At 36.4% G+C, this 22,276-nt stretch overlaps 1 protein-coding gene across 4 annotated transcripts in view; it reads right to left on the bottom strand.

Moving 5' to 3' along the window:
• PPARG (peroxisome proliferator activated receptor gamma) overlaps positions 1-22,276 on the bottom strand; it is a 135,411-nt gene that overhangs the window by 64,415 nt on the left and 48,720 nt on the right. The window contains exon 1 of one of the 4 annotated variants that reach the window (XM_004443157.3): positions 13,325-13,421. The exons of the other annotated variants lie outside the window; for them this stretch is intronic. Coding sequence (XP_004443214.1) covers positions 13,325-13,406 — 82 coding nt within the window. The 5' untranslated portion in view covers positions 13,407-13,421. Of the gene's footprint in view, positions 1-13,324; positions 13,422-22,276 lie in introns of those variants that run through there. 4 annotated transcript variants of the gene reach the window in all.

Here is a 22,276-nt window from a genome sequence, read left to right as displayed (position 1 = left end):
AACATTACAGGCATATCTTGGAGATATCCCGGGTTTGGTTCCAAATCACCGCAATAAAGCAAATATCGCAATAAAATGAGTCACACGAATTTTTTGTTTCCCAGTTTGACATATAAAAGTTACTTTTATACTATACTGTAGTCTATTAACTGTGCAATAGCATTATGTCTAAAAAAATGTACACATCTGAATTAAAAGATATCTTATTGCTAAAAAATGCTGACCATCATCTGAGCCTTCAGCGAATCATAATCTTTCTGTTGGCAGAGGATCTTGCCTTGATGTTGATGGCTGCTGACTGATCAGGGTGGTGGTTGTTGAAGGCTGTGGCAATTTTTTTTTTTTTCTGAATGGTGTGTTTATTTTATTTTTTTGTGAGGAGATCAGCCCTGTGCTAACATCTGCCAATCCTCTTTTTTTTTTTTTTTTTGCTGAGGAAGACTGGCCCTGGGCTAACATCCATGCCCACCTTTCTCCACTTTATATGGGATGCTGCCACAGCATGGCTTGACAAGCAGTGCATCAGTGCACGCCCGGGATCCGAACCGGCGAACCCTGGGCCACCACAGCGGAGCGCGGACACTTAACCACTTGCGCCACTGGGCCAGCCCCATGCTGTGGCAATTTCTTAAAATCAGACAACAATGAAGTTTGCCACATTGATTTACTGTTCCTTTCATGAATGATTTCTCTGTAGCATTGATGCTGTTTGACAGCATTTTATCCACAGTAGAACTTCTTTCAAAGTTGGAGTCAATCCTGTCAAACTCTGCTGCTGCTTTATCAACCAAGTTTATGTAATATTCTAATTTTTTTGTTGTCATTTCAACAATCTTCACAGCATCTTTACCACGAGTAGATTCCATCTCAAGAAACCACTTGCTTTGCTCATCCATAATAAGCAATTCCTCATCCATTAGTTTTATCATGAGATTGCAGCAATTTCCAATTCGGTCACATCTTCAGGCTCCACTTCTAATTCTAGCTCTCTTGCTGTTTCCATCACTTCTGCAGTGACTTCCTCCACTGAAGTCTTGAATCCCTCAAAGTCATCCATGAGGGTTGAAATCAACTTCTTCAAAACTCCTGTTCATGTTGATATTTTGACCCCTTCCTATGAATCATGAATGTTTTTAATGGCATTGAGAATGGTGAATCCTTTCCAGAAGGTTTTTAATTTACTTTGCCCAGATCCACTAGAGGAATCACTATCTATGGCAGCTATACTCTTACAAAATATATTTCTTAAACAATAAGAGTTTAAAGTCAAAATTACTCTTTGATCCATGCACTGCAGAATGGATGCTGTGTTACTAGGCTTGAAAACAACATTAATCTCGTACATCTCCATCAGAGCTCTTGGGTGACCAGATGCATTGTCAATGAGCAGTAATATTTTGAGAGGAATCTGTCTTACTGAGCAATAGGTCTCAACAGCGGGCTTAAAATATTCAGTAAACTATGTTGTAAAAAGAAGTGCTTTCATCCAGGCTTTGTTGTTCCATTTATTGAGCATAGGCAGAGTAGATTTAGCATAATTCTTAAGGGCCCTAGGATTTTTGGAATGGCAAATGAGCACTGGCTTCAACTCAAAGTCACCAGCTGCATTAGCTCCTAACAGGAGAGTCAGCCTGTCCTTTGAAGCTTTGAAGCCAGACATTGACTTCTCCTCTCTAGCTATGAAAGCCCCAGATGGCATCTTCTTTCAATAAAAGGCTGTTTCATCTACATTGACAATTTGTTGTTTAGTGTAGCCATTTTTATTAATTATCTTAGCTAGATCTTCTGGATAACGTGCTGTAGCTTCTACATCAGCACTTGCTACTTCACCTTGCACTTTTATGTTATAGAGACAGCTTCTTTCCTCAAACCTCATGAACCAACCTCTGCTAGCTTCAAACTTTTCTTCTGCAACCTCCTCACCTCTCTCAGCCTTCATAGAATTGAAGAGAGTTAGGGCCTTGCTCTGGATTAGGCTTTGGCTTAAGGGAATGTTGTGGCTAGTTTGATCTATCCAGACCACTAAAACTTTCTCCACATCAGCAATAAGGCTGTTTCACTTTCTTATCATTTGTGTGTTCACTGGAGTAGCATTTCCAATTTCCTTCAAAAACTTTTCCTTTACATTCACAACTTGGCTAATTGTTTGGTGTAAGATGCCTAGCTTTCAGCCTGTCTCATCTTTTGACATGCCTTTCTCACTAAGCTTAATCATTTCTAGCTTTTGATTTCAAGTGAAAGACGTGCAACCCTCCCTTTCACTTGAACACTTAGAGGCCATTGTAGGGTTATTAATTGGCCGAATTTCAATATTGCTGTGTCTCAGGGAATAGGGAGGCCTGAGGAGAGGGAGAGAGACCAGGGAATGGCCAATCGGTGGAGCAGTTAGAACACACACAATATTTATCGATTAAGTTCGTCATCTTATATGGGCATGGTTCATGGCACCCCAAACAATTATAATAGTAACATCAAAGATCACTGATCACAGATCACCATAGTAAATACAATAACAAAGAAAAAGTTTAAAATATTGTGAGAATTACCAAAAGGTGACACAGAGACAGGAAGTGAGCAAATGCTGGTGGAAAAATGGCGCTGACAGACTTGCCTGACACAGGGTTGCCACAAACCTTCAATTTGTAAAAAATGCAGTATCTGTGAAGTGCAATAAAGTGACATGCAATAAAACAAGGCATGCCTATACTCACAGATGACATTATTGTATAAAAAATAAAATAAAATAAAACCACCCCAGTTTACAGGAGAATTTAGCAAAGTTTCTGGATATAAAGTCAATATTTGAAAATCAACTGTATTTTTATAAGCTAGCAACAAATAGAAAATGACATTTTAAAATGATTTTTACAATAACATCAAATACTGAGGGAAAAAATCTCGCAAAGTATGTGTAAGATCTCTACATTGAAAACTCAAAAATATTATTGAAAAAAATGAAAGAATATCAAATAAATGAAGGAATATACCATGTTCATGGATTGGAAGACTCAGTATTGTAAAGCTGTCAATTTTCTTCATATTTAGCTATAGATTCAGAACAATTCCAATCAAAATCTTAGCATTTTTGTGTGGAAATTGACATGCTGAGTCTAAAATTTATATGGAAAATCAAAGGACCAAGAATAGCAAGGCAATCATGAAGAGAAGAACCATGCTGGAGCACTTATACTACCAGATATCAAAACCAATTATAACACTATGTAACTAAGACAATATGCTAATTGGTGCAAAGACAGACAAACAGACCAATGTAACAGAAGAGCAAGTCCAGAGTTAATCCCACATGTATGTGGTCACCTGGTTTATTACAAAAATGTCACTGCAGTGTAGTGGGGAAAGGAGGATCTTTCCAATAAATGGAGTAGGTCAATTGGATATCCATATGGAAAAAAATGGTTCAACCCCTACCTTACACCATACACAAAAATCAATTCCACATGGATCACATTTTGTATAACTAAATGTGAAATATAAAACAAAAGAGCTTTTAAAGTAAAAACTAGAACAACATTTTATCAACCTTGGAGTAGGCAAAGATTTCTTCAACAGGACATAAAAAGCACTGACCATAAAAGAAAAATTTGATAAACTGGACTACAGTAAGATTAAAAACTGTTTATTAAGTGAATGAAAAAGCAACACACAGAGTGGGAGAAGATATCTAAAGTACGCTTTAGAACTCATATCTAAAGTACTCAATATAAAAATGGGCAAAAGACTTGAACAGGCACTTCACAAAAGGAAAGCCAAATGGACAACAAATATTTTTAAAAGTGCTTAACTTTTTAGTTATCAGAGAAGGGGAAATAAAATTAAAATATGATACCACCACAAACCCACCAGAGTGGCTAAAATGAAAAAGATAGAAAATGCCAGTAAAGTACCAATAAGATGTGGAGCAACTAGAACACTCAGACACTGTTGGTGGAAGAGTAAATGGGTACAGCCATGTTCAAAACTATTTGGTAGTGTCTCTTAAAGATAAACACACCATATGGCCCAAGTAAATATCCAACAAAAATGTGCACACTTGCTCACTGAAAGACCTACACAAGAATGTTCATAGTTGTACTATTTGCTAATGCAAATACTGGAAACTAACTGAATGCCCGTCAACAGTAGGATAGATAATTATATTGTGATCTATTCACACAATGAAATACTATACAGTAATGAGAATGAAGTACAATTATACTCAATTATGTGATTAACAAATGCTGAGCAAAAGAATTCAGACACAAAAGAGTAAACGATGTATGATTCTACTTATATAAAACTCAAGAACAGGCAAAACTACTCTACGGGTTAGAAATTAGAATGGTCAGAGGGCTTCTGAAGTGCTGATATTGTTCTGTTTCTTTATCTGAGTGCGAATTACACAGGTATGTTCATTTGTGAAAATGATTTATACAATTTTCTCCATGTATGTTATACTTCAATAAAAAGCTTAAATAAGAGAGTTGTTCCATAAGGGTCCTGAGAGGGGGCTTGATAGAGAGAAACATGCAGACCAACCACATAAGCCAACAAAAACTCTTCCATTTGTGTTAAAAGGATTGTTACAGAATTTCTAGGGGGGCTGGCCCCATGGCGTAGTGGTTGAGTTCACGCGCTCTTCTTCGGTGCCCCGAGTTTCCCAGGTTCGGATCCTGGGCGCAGACCTACTCACCACTCATCCAGCCATGCTGAGGCAGTATCCCACATAGAAGAGCTACAACTCTACAACTATGATACACAACTATGTACTGGGGCTTTGGGGCGAAAAAAGAAAAAAGAGGAAATTGGCAACAGATGTTAGCTCAGGGCCAATCTTCCTCAAAAAAAAAAAGTACTTAAAAAATAAAAAAGAAATTCATATTAGTTAAAAAAAACCAATTTCTAGGGCATTCATTTAAGAATTTTCCTATTCAGAAGCTATGAAACAGTGTTAAAATTAGTCTTAATAAACTACATATTTTTCTAACTGGCTTCCTTGTACAATAAAGGCTAAATACATATTCAGCCAAGGCCCTCAAATCAGTGTAAACAAGGCAGGTAACCATCCAAAGGGTGTACATTTTATTCTAAGGAGTGAGTATTAAAAGTTATGTTTTTGGTTTAGAAATGTTTGCCTTATCTGTAAGGCGTATTCAGCTTTAAAGGACCCCGTATTTGTTAACAATGCAGGAAGTCTTCTTCCAAATACTAATGCCTACATCAGGAGTCCTGTGTTTGGGAAGTTAATATGTTTGGATCAGTTGAGTTATCTTTTGAGACATTCCATTTAAATGAAATAAAGTTAGTAGGTTAAATCCAAGCTGCCAATTTTATGCTAATTATTTAACTCTTCTTTGTATCAACAATCTATTTTATAAACCTTATTTCTTAGAAGAGTTACCATTATATTTTACCAAAGTGTTTCTCTTCCCCAAATCTTTCTTTGTTCTAGTTTTCTTTGGCATTTTTCTTTCTCAATATCTTAATCTCAATACATGCTCAATTAGAAATATAAAACCAAAACCATCTAAAACCAAGATAACCAATCACCTAATATTATGTGCAAGGTATTTTTCAGGCCTCATAAGAAATACAATATAATGTAGTTCTTGACCCTGAGAACTTACCAAGGTGAAAGATGTTTAATAATAAAAGGAAGTACAGAGACCAAACTAGTGATGGAGACAACAGTACTCTAGAAACGTAGAGGAGAAAGAGACTAGCATTTTCTGAAATAATCAGGGATAACTTCATGGTAGAGGTTGATTTTGAATTATGAGGGCCCAGTAGGATGATTAGGATTTGGATTGTTATTGATAAAGATATTCCAAGGAAAAGATATTTGTCTCTATCATCCAGCATGCCCCTTATATTACCTGAGTTAGCTTAAGCAATAATAACTAAATGAATATAATACCAAAGATGATTAGATTTTATATAGGACATACACTTGCAAATTGAATTGGCCAATTGTTTGGATCTTGTAATTGGCTAGAGATGTGGTTGTATCAATGGCAAACAGATTTCTTTGTAAATGGCAAAGATGGCTATGTAAACCTGGCCATACTTAGGTCAAACTCACACACTGGGCTCTTATTAGCATCATATTTTAATAAACAAAGCAGACTTGCCCAGTCTATATAATAGGTCTATAATTTTAAAGACTAAATAAAGGCAAGGTTTTAGGTAAAGTGTAATACAATAGTGAAATAAAATCCAACAATCTTACATTAAAAATATTTAATTGCTAACGCAAAGCAAAAAAATAAGAATAGTGAATATTTTACTTTTTCCAAAAGAAGTGACTTAATTAAAAGAAGTAAGGGGAGCCACAGTGTTCACATGTCTGGAACATGTGAAGGATATTAGAACCCCTGTTCTAAGTTTTGCCACTGGCTCTTTGCCAAAACAAGAAATTGAACCTCGGTTTCTTTCTTCTAGAACTATGATTAATAATATGTATCTATCAGATAATATCTAAATATTCTGAAAAAAATGCTAAAGAAAATATTGTAAGAGAGTAAGAAATAAGTCTGACTTAATTAACCATGTTAACAGAAAATTCTTGATAGCATGGATAACGAAAATCTGTATTATCCCAAAGTAGTAATTTCCATTAAGGGAGAGAAGATAAAACTAACATTTGTTGGGCACCTACTGCATATCAGGCACTGCTCTACGTGCTTTATATATGGGATGTTAGTTAATCAAATAAGTTACTTTTCTTAGCACTGCTAGCAAATAAGTCTCTTGGAAGTTCAAATGAATACTGGAAGTATGAGGTAGGAAAGGCAGGAAGTATCAAAAGGTAGACAGACTTGCAGAAGAAGCCTGGCATTTGGATAATTCACAAACTTGTGATCAAATTAATATTCCAATAATAATCAACTAATGATACTCAAACCAATGGAGGGACATGGTGCAAATAACTCTAAATCATAGGTAATTCAAAATATATTTGTACCTGGTTTTTTGCATATGTAATATTGTTGGTTTGTTTATATTAGCATCAGTTTTAGAATGATATTTAGTGTACACTAAACTTTTGTTTTTACTTACTAAACATATTCCAGTGCCTGACCTCAGGAGCTGCTGAGGTACAGCAGGGGATCAGCTTGGTATTAACAAGTCAACAAGAACTTACGAGATACCTATTATAATGTGTTAGGATACTTGTGGAATAAAGAAGAGAATAAAGCATGGGTCTTGTCCTCAGCGACTACATAATTTGGCTTAGGGAATATATAAAACAGAAAATAATATCAGGCAGTCTCCAATTAAGGGCTAAACAGTGTGATACCGACCAAAAATGTTAGAAGATTTTATTCTTGCATTTAACAAGTATTAATGAGGCCTGTTATTCACCGAGCATGTTCTAGGCATTTGGGATACATCAGTGGGTGAGCAAACTAGACAAAGATCTCTGTCTTCATGGGGTTAATATGCTAGTGGGATAAAGTGGACAATTAACAATAAATAAGTAAATTATATGGTATGTTAGAAGATGAATGCTTTAGAAATAAGAAATGTAGAGCAGGGAAAGGGGAAGGGCAGTGGGGAGGACAGATGATTCAATAGGGGGGTCAAGGCAGTCAGTCCTTGCTAGAAGGTAAGATCTAGGCAAAGATTAGGAGCTGAGAGAGTCGGCCAAGATGTCAGAGGAAGAGGGTTCCAGGAAGGAGCAAGAACTAGAGCAAAAGTACTAATGCAGGAGCATGTCTGGAATGCGGGAGGACAGCGAGGAGGCCAGCGCGGCCGGAGCAGAGTAAATGACAGAGAGGAGAGGAGAGGGGTCTGAGAGGCTGACTGAGGTGGGTGGGGGTGCTGGGCAGACAGGGGTTTTCGTTACATTTAAGTGAAGTGGGGAGCCACTGCAGGGTTTTGAGCAGAGTGGCAGATGGGACTTACATGTTAACGAGATGCCTCTGGACGATGGGTTGAGACTAGGCTGTTGGGTGGTAAGTGCAGAAGCAGGAAAACCTGTCAAGAGACAGGGATGGCAATCCAGGCAAGAGATGGTGGCTTGGATGAGGGTGGTGGCAGTGAGGGGGGTGAAAAAATATTTTCTTAACATATTTTCAGTTTAGAGGAGAGGGAGAGTAATTAACGGTACTGTATTCAGAAAATGTTTTATGCGTAGAGGTTACTTGAACCTGACCTTGAAGGACAGGGAAGATTTGAAAAGGTGGAAGAATCAGGAAAGGCATTCCAGGATGTGATAGGCTTGGAGGCAAGAGTGAGTATGGCTTATTCTTGGGACAATGAGATTAGCTGGATTAGAGCAAGGCAGACCAATCTCTGGGGGGTGGAAGGAAATGAGATACATAAGGTGGAACCAGATTATAAAGAGCTTTGAAAGCCAGGCTGAAGAGTTTAGACTTCACAACATGTGCTATGGTGCCTTGTATACAGTAGGTGCTCAATACACAATAAAGACTGGCTTTTAAGACCATTTATCTGGCAGATTGCATTGGATGGCTGAGAGTTTCTCATTTAGAAGGTCAGCTAAAAGGTTGTACAGAAATCCTGGCATGAGGTCATGAAGTAACAAGGGATAATTCACATGTAGGTAATTGACAGTTGACTTTTAAATCTACTTTATAATGCAAACCATTCACCACTTGTGGGAACCTCAATCTTGTGTTGGCAATCCCTTGCTCAAATAAAAATTACATGGGTCTAAAAAACTGTGTACTCAAACGGCCACGTGATCTTAATTCTGAGGTTATAAGAGTTGAATTGCAGTTGCTATCAGATACATGTATAATGCCTGTGTCTCTAAATTAGTTACAGGTGCAAAACTTCATCTACAAAAAAGGGTAATCTGGTAGAGGTTTATCGAAATTTAGTTCCATTCAAATGAGTCCAGTTCATTCTCTATTACACATTTTTTCACAAATATTCAACACTAGCAGACGGACACGAGGCATTTTCTGAACAACCGTCTAATGTCTAATTTAAGAGTCTCTAAAGGAAGCTAAAATAACAAACTTTTTGTCAGTTCTGTTGATCTAATACAATGAAGAAATTTACTCAGATTTCCTCTGACGCAAAGAATATGTACTTTACAAAGAGCTATGATGATTTTAGAATTTCCTCAGGATTATCTTATTCAAGTTATAAGTGAGAATGCTGACAAAGAAAGTCATCTATGACAACCTCTATCAGAGGTCTAAAAACTGTTTTTCATTTAACAACCCATGTTTTACACTGCAATTAACAGTTTAAATGGATAACTGCTATCAGGTAGCTTTCAAGATATGCTGTATTCCTTAGGGATGTGAGGGGAAAATACAATAAAAAAAAAAAAAACCTGTCTTCTTTCAAGCATCTAATATAAATGACATCTGTTTTAAGTTTTCCTTTAACTCATAATGTGGGGGGAAAGTTCAAGAAAAATGACAGTTTTAGGAAACACAGTAAGGAGATTTTCAGAACCTAGAAATCTACCAAATCTATTAAGTCCTGGTGATCAAGAAAGAGATCTGACCAGCTCAATCAGAAATCAATAAGGGGGCCGGCCCCATGGCTTAGCGGTTAAGTGCGTGCGCTCCGATGCAGGCGGCCTGGGTTCGGATCCCGGGCGCACACCAACGCACCACTTCTCTGGCCATGCTGAGGCCGCGTCCCACATACAGCAACTAGAAGGATGTGCAACTATGACATACAACTATCTCCTGGGGCTTTGAGGGAAAAATAAATAAATAAAAAATTAAAAAAAAAAAATCAAAGTGGCTGCACCATTAAAAAAAAAAAGAAATCAATAAGGGCTGGCCCCGTGGCTTAGCAGTTAAGTGCGTGCGCTCCGCTACTGGCGGCCTGGGTTCGGATCCCGGGCGCGCACTGACGGACCGCTCCTCCGGCCATGCTGAGGCCGTGTCCCACATACAGCAACTAGAAAGATGTGCAACTATGACATACAACTATCTACTGAGGCTTTGGGGGGGAAAAAAAAAAAAGGAGGAGGATTGGCAATAGATGTTAGCTCAGAGCCGTTCCTCCTCAGCAAAAAAAAAAAGAGGACTAGCACAGATGTTAGCTCAGGGCTGATCTTCCCCACAAAAAAAAAAAAAGAAAGAAAGAAATGATAAAACTAGAGCCATATTAAGGAAAAAATTAATATGGACAATGGTAAAATTCTAGAAAAAGGATTGTTATTACATGTGAATAATTGTTATTACATGTGAGATTATGAAATTCAGAGCTGTGTCAATAACCTAAATCTTCATCATATATAGAGAACATTATAATCTAAGACAGTTTTTCAATGTTTCTGAAAAGAAAGTATGTAATCATTGCTCTCATTTAGGCCCAAAGAATTATTTCAACCTTTGGAAATTTAATTTTTTCTTAGAAAAATGTTAATAAAAGTGAGAGGTAATCCCTCCATTAAAAAAAATCAGACATAAAGATGCTTTCTCTAAATTTGGTCATTTCCTTATCAAAACATTCACTGAGGTCATGCAGAAGCCTCATCTCACTCAAACAACTGCCACTTATTTTAGTGCATAAAGAATTCTAGAATTTTTTCCTCATATTCCTTAAAATGCTCTAAATGTAGGATATTATATCAGTCTTCTATCCACAAGTGATCAATACTACAAGGCCAAAACAATAAACTCTATATAGCGCCTCAGATGTGCTTTCACAAACATTGTGTCATTCAATCCTCACAATAACCCTGTATTTTCTGTTAATATACGAGGGCAGAGAGGATAAATGACTTGTTCAAATTCACACAGAAAGTATGCGGCCAAGACAAGATTGGTAGTTACATTCCCTGATACTACAGGAGTCCCTTCAAACTTCCGAAAGGTGAAAACTTTGGTCAATTATCTAAATGCTTCCAAGTATATAGCTGCCTGGAGTCAAACAGACACAGTTTAAACATCCCTCAATAAAAATGGCGGGCAATCAATCACTCACTCCCATCTCAGGAGAGACTCTCGTTTCAAAGGATCGTCTATTGCAGAATTTATCATGTCTCTAAGGCATATTTCCATTGCTCAATCAGCTCCAAAGGACAAGCGTGTCATCATCTTTCAACGCTCTGGTGCAACCACTAAAAATTACAGAATTCACACAGGACTAAGTCTGGCACTGAAAGCAGGAGACATATTCAGTTTGAGTTTGTGGAAGCTTCCCTTCAATCTTGCCAATTTTTACTAGTGGAAATGGTTTTGGAGCCAGCATGAGGTTACTTGGGGTTGCTTGAGAAGTTCATGATGGAAACAGAAAGGGGACTAAGAGAGAGGGGGTGGGAGTAATAATAGAGCCCAGGAAAAAGTGTAGAAGTCCTCTTTGGGCACAGTGGCTACACAGAGTAGAGTTTTTAATCTCATGAATATGACCAAAATAGCTGGACATCTGGATCATTTACACTTGACCAGCCACTTTTTCTTCAATAGCAGCACCCAGCTACTTGCAAAACCCCCAATTCCACTTTGCCTATGATGAGCAAGAAGGAGCACCTAAATGAATGACTGTATCTCGGCCACACACCTAATCTCTACCAGTGTTTCACCTCTGCTGGCCTCAAACAGCTAATGGTGATCATATTCCCAATTTATTTTCAAGTTTGTTTGTTTGTTTTGGCAAGGGTGGAGTAGGTATTTATTAGTCATCTACAAAATACAATAGAAGTTAAGAACCAGAGGTCTTTGGCCTTTCAGAACTCAGATTTTTAACAGAAAAACAACACTTATGGATAAGAAGTACTTGGAGACCATTTAAGATAAGAGTTAAATTATTGGTACAATATGTAATTTATCAATTGCTAAGAACTCTTCTGTACCATGTAAATTAAGAAGAAAAGCAATAGGTTATTCTTCTGGAGGGGATTTGAGACTCAAAAGAATTAAACCTAGGGCAAATTCAAGGCATAAAAATAAAGAGATTAGCACAGAATGAAAACTAACTTGAATCACGTAACCACCCCTTACCATAAATAGTACTTGTCCCCCAGTTAACCTATCGTATTTGTTGCACTGCATTCTGGACATACTCTTTTCAAATAGACAAAACTATCAAATTTTGACTCAAGAACTATCATAGTCCAGCCAAGACATTCTGCCTTGATGCAGACAAACCTAATAACCGAAGAAAGACAGCAATAATTTTTATGGCTTGCAGAAAAACAGAATAACCGCATTTTATATAATATAATGAAACTAAACCCCTATGTAAGAGGCTCAGATGATAGAAATGTACATTGTGTCCAACGATTGCATGTATTTCAGGACATTTTTTTTCCTAATTTTTAAAAAGCTCGGTGTTTTTAAAAATCGTGATTAATACGTTCAAACTTCAGGCTTCCAGAAAAATTAAAAAGTTAAAATGCAAATCCATCCATTTCAACAATTAAGCGACTTAATTTTAATGCTTTAGCATTTATATTGTACAACATGAATCACACTAGTTAACACAATGTAGTTTTACTCGGCACCTATGAGAAGAAAAAAATAAAACAAATAGAAATATAGAAATCAACACAAAACAGAAGAAGCTGTGCTAAGAAACTCCAGCAGAAGGAGCTGTAGAAATGATGAACTTACATTTTGCGATGGCCAAGAAAGAAATGTTGAAAAATGAGGTTATCTATTTGAATCTTACACATCTGAGTAAAAGTAATGGTTAATCATTTACTTAGCATGCAATAGGCATTTAGGGACCTCATTTTCTTTATGCGTAAAATGAGATACGTAGAATAGATATTCTTTAAGATCCCCACAATCCATTCTATGAGGCGTTAGGCACTATGTTAGGTATCCTAAAAAATATAAAGAAGAATATAATTTGGTCCTACACTCTGGGAGCTTATAATTCTTTGCCAGAGATAAAAGGTATACACAAATATCTAGATTTTAAAGTAGAACAAAAACATGCTGAGAGGGCTTTAAGAGGAATAAAAATTCTGTAAGAGGGATTAAAAACTGCTATGAGAGATATCTAATATACATGACTAAAAGGAGAAAAAGTGACTCTTCAGGTATTCTAAAAAGACCTTAAGCATTTTGGGGAAACATATATAAACCCAGGAAATAAAAATGAATAGGATATTTTTACATATAAATATACCTTTAATGCTTAAAATTCAGGAAATGGGAGCCACATACATAGATAAAATATGGATTAGTTTAGGTTTCTTTTTTAAAGTTCTAAATATGCTTATAAGTGAATACTATAGCAGCAAACTAAGCATTAAAATACTGGACTATACACGATAGTATTAGAATAAATATAACTTAGAAAACAAACTACAAGAGCAATTTTACCCTTCCATAAATGCCCGAAGTATCCCAATAGCCATATCTGGAATTGACTTTACCTTGTGAAGTGCTTGCAGACAGTGTATCAGCGAAGGAATCGCTTTCTGGGTCAATAAGAGAATCTTCCAGAGTTTCACCCATAACAGCATGGAATAGGGATTTGCTGTAATTCACACTGATATTTTGCCTATTTCTTGCAAAAGACCAATCCGTTAAAAGAAAAAGACTTGCGGTAGTAGAACTTGTGAACACACCAATGAGTCAAGACATCAGTTTCCAAATATTTGGGAGAGGTGGGAATAAACACCCAAACGACCAGGCCTGAATTGGCTGGCACTCTCCTGCTGGAGAGCCAGCTGTGACAAAATGTTGTGTCATAATGTTGTTCAGTGCTTTGGCAAGACTTAGTACATTACAAGGAAAACATTGCCACACTGTCTCGCCAGTGACCCACATGTCCAGTGTCTTGTGAGTGGCGCAAGCTATACAGTATTTAGAATTATCAGAGCAAAGAGATTGTTCAATATTCAATTGCTTCTTAAATGGAAAACCTTAAATCTCTGGGTTATGAAACACCAGATAAACTTATGTGGACAAAGATTTTTCTAGCTGCCCATCCCTGGTTGAATCTCTAATCACGTTATTGAAGAACACCTTAGAATTCAGACATGTATTCATATTTTAAAATTTGGTATCAGTATGTTACTGAAATGTCATATTCTAAGTTATTTATTCTACTACTTTACAAAGCCCCAAATGATACTGACTGCTATCCAAATTCTATTAAATTAAGTCTTTGAGAGAATGAAGATAGGGCCTGATATGGTTAGATTTTATATATGAGGGTTTGCTTTTTAAAAACTTGATTATTAAGTTTACCCATCAATAGCAAATGCAGCAATACTGCATCAGTTGATGTTTAAATGATAGATACCATGTCATAATGAAAAAAGCGGAGTTCTCTCTAAGAAGAATAATGCGTTACCAGAAAAAAATAGATTTACAATGATAGGTTGGCAAGGAATTGTGGTCAGTTTTGTAATCAGGAAAAAGCTGGCTTCTTGCTCAAGGCCTTTGCCCTTTCTGGCAAAGAGAAACACTAGCTGTGCCAAAATTCAATGTGGGAGCAGGTCTCCTCTTGTCACGTAAGTGTCCTAATAGAAGTGCAGTGAGCCGTGGATTTAAAAAGATGTCCCCACACAGGGCAATATATTAGATGACAATAATTCTCTGAATTACACTTATCTTAATATTCCCCAAGTGTAATAAATATATATCTGGTTAATCTACATTGAGTAACTAGTCATCCTGCAAGGGGACTAGCAAAAGTTTCCCTGTCAATCATAGAGCAACAGCTCAGTGGGAAAATGCTTAGTGGATCTCCACAGCACAGAACAAAGTAGACAGTCGGGCAATTACATCATTATTTTAAGCCCCCAAACCCTTTATAAGGTAATTGAAGTTAAAGCAAGTTTCTTGACAGTCCAAACGACTGAGGTAATTATAGTTGTGTAGAACTAGTTTTATCTATATTCAATTAGAATTCTCAATAAAGGAGTTTCTCCTTCCCTCTCAACGCTGAGAAATTTACTTCTATTACAGACACAATGACATAATATTTAAAGGGGCGATTAAATCTAAGATTCTTGAATTTATGACAGATCAAAATAAATGATTAAAGTCAAGAACACCTTCCTTGCTGCTAATGAAATAGAACAAAAATTAAGCCCCATTCTGCCTACAGATACTCCTACTCAATGTCCCAAGGCATGTTTGAGTCTAGAAGGCAAACGTCAGCCTTATTTCTATTAAGTGGCAGTATCTCACCCAATTCCCAATCATCACCTCATTCCTGCCCTCAGATTCCAAAGTCTCTCAAACTTTAAAAAACAGACACTTTTATTAAAATGTCCTTAAGATTATGCCAGATTATAAGAATGATAAAATTGGCAGAATTATACCATTTTAGAGTGAGAGAAACTCTTTAGAGTCAAACATTCTGTTAATAAAATGAGGCTCCTGAACAACAAGTAAATTCTCCAGGTTAAACAGCAAGGTAATGACAAGGCTGGAACTACAATCTAGGTTTTTAGGCCTCTAATTCTCAGACCAGTCTACTATTGGCCTTCACCAACTTCTACTCTTAGAAGTGTCTAAATCACCTCTTTTGATAAATCAGGCACCACAGGGATAGAGTATAGGGCGAGTTAAGGAGAAAATATGTTAACTCCTTCCAGAAATATCAGTAAATAACTGTGTTACTCATTTTTCAATACCTATGGAGATGGAGGGGGTGAGGGGAGTTTCTCAATGCACTTCTTCCTCTTATTCCCACATTTGCTCCATTACGATGGAGCTCACTCACGCCACATAATTCTATCTGGGGATCTTCTTAGTTTTGTTCCTGAGGCCAAGAGTACCATCTGGTTCTCAAGTTCTATAGTAGTCTGTTTTACTAATTGGGCAATGCACAGATCCATTATTTTCAACTATCATCAAAGGGACTAATTTCTGGACTCTTCCCCTGCTGTTACTTCTATTCTCTTTTTTTCTCAGACACCATTCAACTTGCCTATCTACTGTGTAGCTAGGCCTCCTAAGCCTCTAGTAGTTCTAATACTGTCCTTTAGCTAATCAAACTTAAAATTATTTTTAACAGCTAATTACTCCATAGTACCTAATCTAACAGCATCTACTCTTACAGCACTCACCACCTTGTCATTCCTTCTCCCTCTAAACTATATTACTTGAAAGCAAAAACTCATCCTATTTACTGTATTTCATTCATTTATTTGTTCAACAAATATTTATTGACAATATATCACAATATATTGGCAGGCATTGAGCTAGGTGCTGGCTTGATGAATGAGATGCATTCTTATCTTGTGGAGTTCGAAAATAGTCAATAAACAAAAATTACAATTTTGATAAATGTGGAGCCTGGCACATGGCAGGCTCAATAAATGTTGTTTAAACTTTTTGTTTTTTTTTTTGTGTGTGTGAGGAGATCAGCCCTGTGCTAACACCTGCCAATCCTCCTCTTTTTTTGCTGAGGAAGACTGGCCCTGGGCTAACATCCATGCCCATCTTCCTCCACTTTATATGGGACGCCGCCACAGCATGGCTTGCCAAGCAGTGCATTGGTGCGCCCCAGTATCTGAACCGGCGAACCCCGGGCCGCCACGGCAGAGCGTGCACACTTAACCACTGCGCCACCGAGCTGGCCCCGTTGTTTAAACTTTTGACACCATATACAAATCAAGCAATATACGAAGCATCCCAAGTTACTAACAAAATACTTCTACAATGTGCATTGTTTAATCATATTTTACGTTAGTGATAATATTTTGTCCTATCACACTAGGTAACACTAGGTAACTCAAGAAATAACTTGCTCACATGGACATTAAAATGGTCAAAAATAAACTGAGACAATCTCATTTGTATTTCATTATGCATCTGTTTTGTCCTTAGTTATTGAAAACACTTATTATATTTTATTTTACAGCTATCCATCCATCCATTCCTCAAACATATATTAAATACCTACTGAGCACATTCTAGGCATAGGAGATAAATACATTAATAAGCCAAGGTTCTTGTCCTCAAAGAGTTCACATTTAACTATCTTTATCAAAATTATCTAAAGAGTGATCTTTTAGTTTACTTAACTTTGAAGGTCAATTAGCATGCATTGATATCAGAAATAATATATTTGCTTCAATCAAGTCATCATTTTCAGTGGACAATATGTGATCACCAGAAAATTTACAAGAGTTTTGACATGCATGTGAATATCTTTATCTTTAAGGCCTTAAGATTCCTCAGTGTTCTACTCTTTATAATATCAAAACCTGAAGGATACTATAATAAGACGCATAGAAGAGCATGCCGTTGAATGGGACTGTAACGTAAAGTCTTGGAGCTTTAGATCATGTCTAGGTGCTCTGTACATCAGCTGGTCATCAGGGCTTTGCGTCTGAGAGTACCTCTATATAGAAGTCTCTTGTTCTCCAACCTGTGGAGAATCCCTTTGAAGGACAGGCCTTGGTAATTTTACAGAGTGAGGAAAGGAGTAGTAAAAGACTACTTTTCTTATGCACATGCACCAAAGTTAACTTCTATAGAGGGATGTAGGGTTTTGGGTGATATAGAAGTTGAGGAGAAGGTCATCTCCCCTTGGACTTTGGAGACATGAGGGTATGGATGTGGTTGTAGGTATAGTACACACCCTCAGCAGGAGAAAGAATGGGGACAGTTAGGAATGATTATATAATAAGAAGGATGAAAAGCATATTTAATTCTACCCTGGTTTATGACACTTGAAAAAAATGGACAGTTTGGTATTTGAGAAGGCTGCTCTTCAGTATCTGGTCTTCAATATTACTTACGGAACCTGTCTTTGGCCAAAAGAATCTGAATATTACTCAGTCAAAAAAACTCCCCAAATTTTAGTACATTTAGGAAAAGGCAACTAAACTAATAACAGCTGTGAATGATTCAATAACAAAAAATAAGAGAAGGTCTAAAAATCTATAGTTAATAAAATCACCGTATTACATCTGTATAAAGTTTTTTAAAGCACTATTCAGTGTTTAGAATGATTTACATCGACTATTCCCAGGAAATAGAATATTAAGTATTTTTTGTGTTGCATTATTCTTGAAACCTTGCTTTTTTGGCTAAAGCCTAAATTTGGATTTTATTCTCTAGATTGAATTTGGGTTTTTTAAACTGCTTCAATTGTTTTCTTTTTCTTTTATGTAAAATAAGCAATGTTAGTATTGCTATATAATAGTGTGTATAGTATTCTTTTCTTTTGCTATAACCTCATTTTTAAAGTTGCTTCATTTAATGCCATAAGTGCTATGAACACTTATGCTAGCCCCTAAAAGGTTAAGAGCTCCTTGAGAGAAAATATCTAATACCTCTTTGTATCCCTAGAGCCTAGCACAGTGTCCCTAGTTGGCATAAAACATGTTTGTTGTTCTTGTTGATGATGAGAACAATGAGAGAACAGCTGCTTGCCACATCTCTCTAACACGTATCATTCAAGGAGTTTAGAAAGCTAATGAACTGACAACAGCATCAATTTTCTTCTTGTTCCAACAAGACTTAAATATCGTGATGGTACCCAAAAGGAAGCCAAATAATTACAACAACCAGAATGACAACCCAAGCTCCCTTCTCCCCCTACCCAGAAGAACTGCTGCCTTCTTCTAGTGCAATTAAAGTTGGCTCAAACCTCATCTTCTAGAGGTGGTTGCATCAGTTCAGGATTTCTTCATGATCCTGGGGACACAACATGGAAGAAATGATGTTCCACTGGGACACATGCCTTTTAGAAGAACAAATAATCCTGTACCCTAAGATGTAAATTCCACCACAACCATCACAGCAAGCCAGGTATTCCCATACAAAGAGACAAAGGAAGACCACCTTTGAATACATCTGTGCCATTTTTTTTTAAAAAGGCAACATCCATTCTTCTTTAATGAAAAACTGTAATTTGGTTCCGATTTTCAAAAAATAACATTTTTCTATAAAAGATTAATATTTTACACTAATATACCATTTTGATTTAAAGAAAAATAACTCAATGAAATGATGTTAACTTGTAGCCAATAGCTCCTAGAGCAGATGTATATTTGATACGTAAAAAGCTTTTCTTGACCCTGAAGTGGTATAGTATATGGAAAAGCACACTGACATTAGAGCCAGAAAGCCTAAGTTTTATGTTCTTATCTGGTTCAGCCACAGACTTGTGTCAACTCTTTGAGTTCACATTTCTCATCTCTAGGATAAGAAGAAGGCCTTTCTGCAAAACAGAATAGTCCTTAAGGTTCTTTTGAGTTCCAATGTTGAGATACTTAATAGTATGCCTACAATTAGTTTATTTAAAGTGTAATGGCAATTCTGTATACTGTATTCTTATTCATGTTCTAATCCTGAGTTACTACTTCCTTTTCATACTTGACTGCTAACTAGGTGACAGTATGAAAGGCACTTTTATCTGGGGGAAAAAAGCCCAGTAGTAAATTAAAAGTCTCAAAAAGAAAAACTGAAAACTTCCTTTTTTTTCCCCCCTCAAAAGTTAAGTTGCCTGTAATACCTGAAAAAGAGCCTAACCTGCCTAACCACTTTCTAGGGATCAACCAAAAACACTTTTCAAACTATTGTACCTTTGAACCAAAGACGTCCCACCCAAACTATGTTAACTAGTCTTTGCATGTAATATCTGAAATTCTCCAGTAATCTGGTTTCTGGCATAATAAAATACCATAGGCTATATTATCAATTCACCCATATTTATGTTTCAGGAAATCCTAAACCTCTAAAACATGCATCTTCTTCATTGTTCAGATTTTATCAATTAATTTTTCAAGATCAGTTATATGGAGATTCCCTAGGTAACATATCCTATCACTGGTGAATAGATGCTTCCGAGAGTGCTCAGAATCTACAAAGATCCTAAAACAAGCTTAGAGCCACAGAGCTATATGCAGGTGTAGTTTACATAAAATAAGCAATTTACCAGTTTTGCAACTGTACTCAACATGGACTATTGAGATCACAGACTCACAAAACTTAAAACCAAGGAGATTAACACATTCAAACTCAATCTTTCATATAAGGAAAATGAGTTTCAGAGAAATTAAATGATTTGCCCAAGGTATCACCCAGACAATTAGTAGCACAGTTTAAGATAGAAATCAGGTTTCTTCATCGCCAGTCCAAAGCTCCAAACTGTGCTCTATTTCATGAAAATGATGCAAGAAAACGTTCAAATACATTGCTCTGAACAATTATCCTTAATGTCAACAATCACGTTAGAAGTCTATCAGCATGAAAGCATTTGTACTATGATATGATTCACTGAATGTGGATGAATCACCCATGAGAATGCCATAGTTCAGCAGAGTTTAGAGACAGTGCTTTCTACAAAGTAAGTACTCAATGACGACTTGGTAATTAAAATTTGGTAATATTTGAACAATCAATTCATTAATTCATTTTGCTGACAAATGTCCTTTTGCCTCATTCACAGATTTTTCATGAGTCATCCTAGTATTCTGGAGTTCTTCTGCTACCAATAGTTGTCTTTCCCATTGACATAGTTCCTTGATCCTATGAAAATAACAAAATTACTATGTGAAAATTTGCACTTTGAGGTAATAATACTATAATTTTAAAAAAATATCTTAGAGCTGTACAGTGTTTTTATCTAATCTGAAGTTCACAATGATACTGGGAGGTTATTCAAAGCAAAATAAGAAAATAATAGCAACCACTGAACAGTGCTTCAATGTGGAATGTGATAATGGTTTTTGGCTACAAAGTTATACTTATCTTCTATCAAATCTCTAATTGCTATCATGAATAAAATGGGTCTACTTCTGCTAAGTGAACTTTGTAAGTTCCTACTTGTTTTTGAAGATTCTATACTCTACTTGTATAACATATCTTCACGAAATGTTTGTGAAACATATTTAAGAGCAAGAATAGTATTAGTTGATGATTTTCTTCTTTTTCCTGAGGAAGATTTGCCCTGAGCTAACATCCGTTGCCAATCTTTCTCTTTTTGCTTAAGGAAGATTCACCCTGAGCTAACATCTGCACCAGTCTTCCTCTATTTTGTATGTGGGTCACTGCCATAGCACAGCCACCGCCAAGTGGTGTAGGTCGGCACCCAGGAACCGAACCCTAACTGCCAAAGCAGAGAGCACCAAACTTAACCACTAGACCATGGGGCTGGGCCCTACCAGATGTTTTTGAAAAATACTAAAGTGTTTCCCAGTCTTTGCACCTTCTTTCCTCAAAGGAAACATTTTTATTTTCCTTAAAGGACAAAATACACTGTTGCTTTTCTATATGAAAAGGTGTTTTTTTTAAATAACTTTTTATTATTACAGAACCAATCCATATTCATTGTTAAAAATTTAAAAATACAGACTGGTTAAAAAAAAAGTCATTCTATTTCTACTACCCAGAGATTATCAGTGTGAACTCTTAGTGTTTATCGAACTGGATCTTTTTCTGGACATTATGTATGATCATAAGTATATACATATAGTGCATAAGTGCATACATACATGCCTATACATACAGTATTTGTATTTTTAAATAAAGGTACTTACTGGGTAACCTGCTTTTTAAAGCCAATAATCTCTATCTTTTCATTTTAGTGGAAATTTTCATTTCCAACAACACCCAGTCCATACTAAAATTTCCCCAGTTGACCCGAAATGTCCTTTATAGCTGGTTTGTTCCAAATCTTAATCTAATCTAGGATGATGAAATGCCTTTGGCTGTATGTCCCTTAAGTCTTTTTAAATCTAGCACAGCCATTTTCCTCCACCCCTGGCTTCCCTCAATTTTAAGGCCACCGACTAACTGAAGAGATCAGGCCAGTTCTCATGCAGAATGTCTCACACTCTGACTTGTCTAGTTGTTTTCTTGTGGTATCATTTAGCTTGCTTCTCTATCCTTGTGTTTCCTATAAATTGGATATTATAGCTAAGGATTTATTGACTCACGTTAAAACATTTTTGGCTTGAATGTAACATAGATGGGGTTCTATACTTCCTATTCCATCACATTAGAGACAGTATATGACTGACCATTAGTTATGCTAAGATCAATTACTACTTACGAATGACAATAGTCTGATCTTTCCACTGTAGGGTTACTTTTTTCTCCTTGCAACTAGAAAGTAACCTGTGTACTATTACTTTGGCATTATAAGGATGTTCAGTTCCACTGATCATTCACCTAAAGATTTTAACACACTTAAGTCTTTTCTTGAATCAATACTTTGAGTTTATGAAATAAGAATTAGAAAGTTTTTCTAATCCTATCACTCCTTCTACATTTATTACTGACATTTTTCTATAACATTGGGCTTTCTTTTAGGAACTAAAGCCATGTGGATACCCAGAAATAAAGTATCTACTATAAAGGAAGAATAAATGTTTAATTTGTTCTCTATTATTACAAAGGTAGATATCTTC

This window comes from Ceratotherium simum, chromosome 5, assembly GCF_057802395.1.
Source record: "Ceratotherium simum simum isolate JZ-2026a chromosome 5, ASM5780239v1, whole genome shotgun sequence".
In the NCBI taxonomy this organism is placed as follows: domain Eukaryota; kingdom Metazoa; phylum Chordata; class Mammalia; order Perissodactyla; family Rhinocerotidae; genus Ceratotherium; species Ceratotherium simum.
Note: the sequence above shows the minus strand (reverse complement) of the source record. Positions and strands in the feature narration are given on the sequence as shown.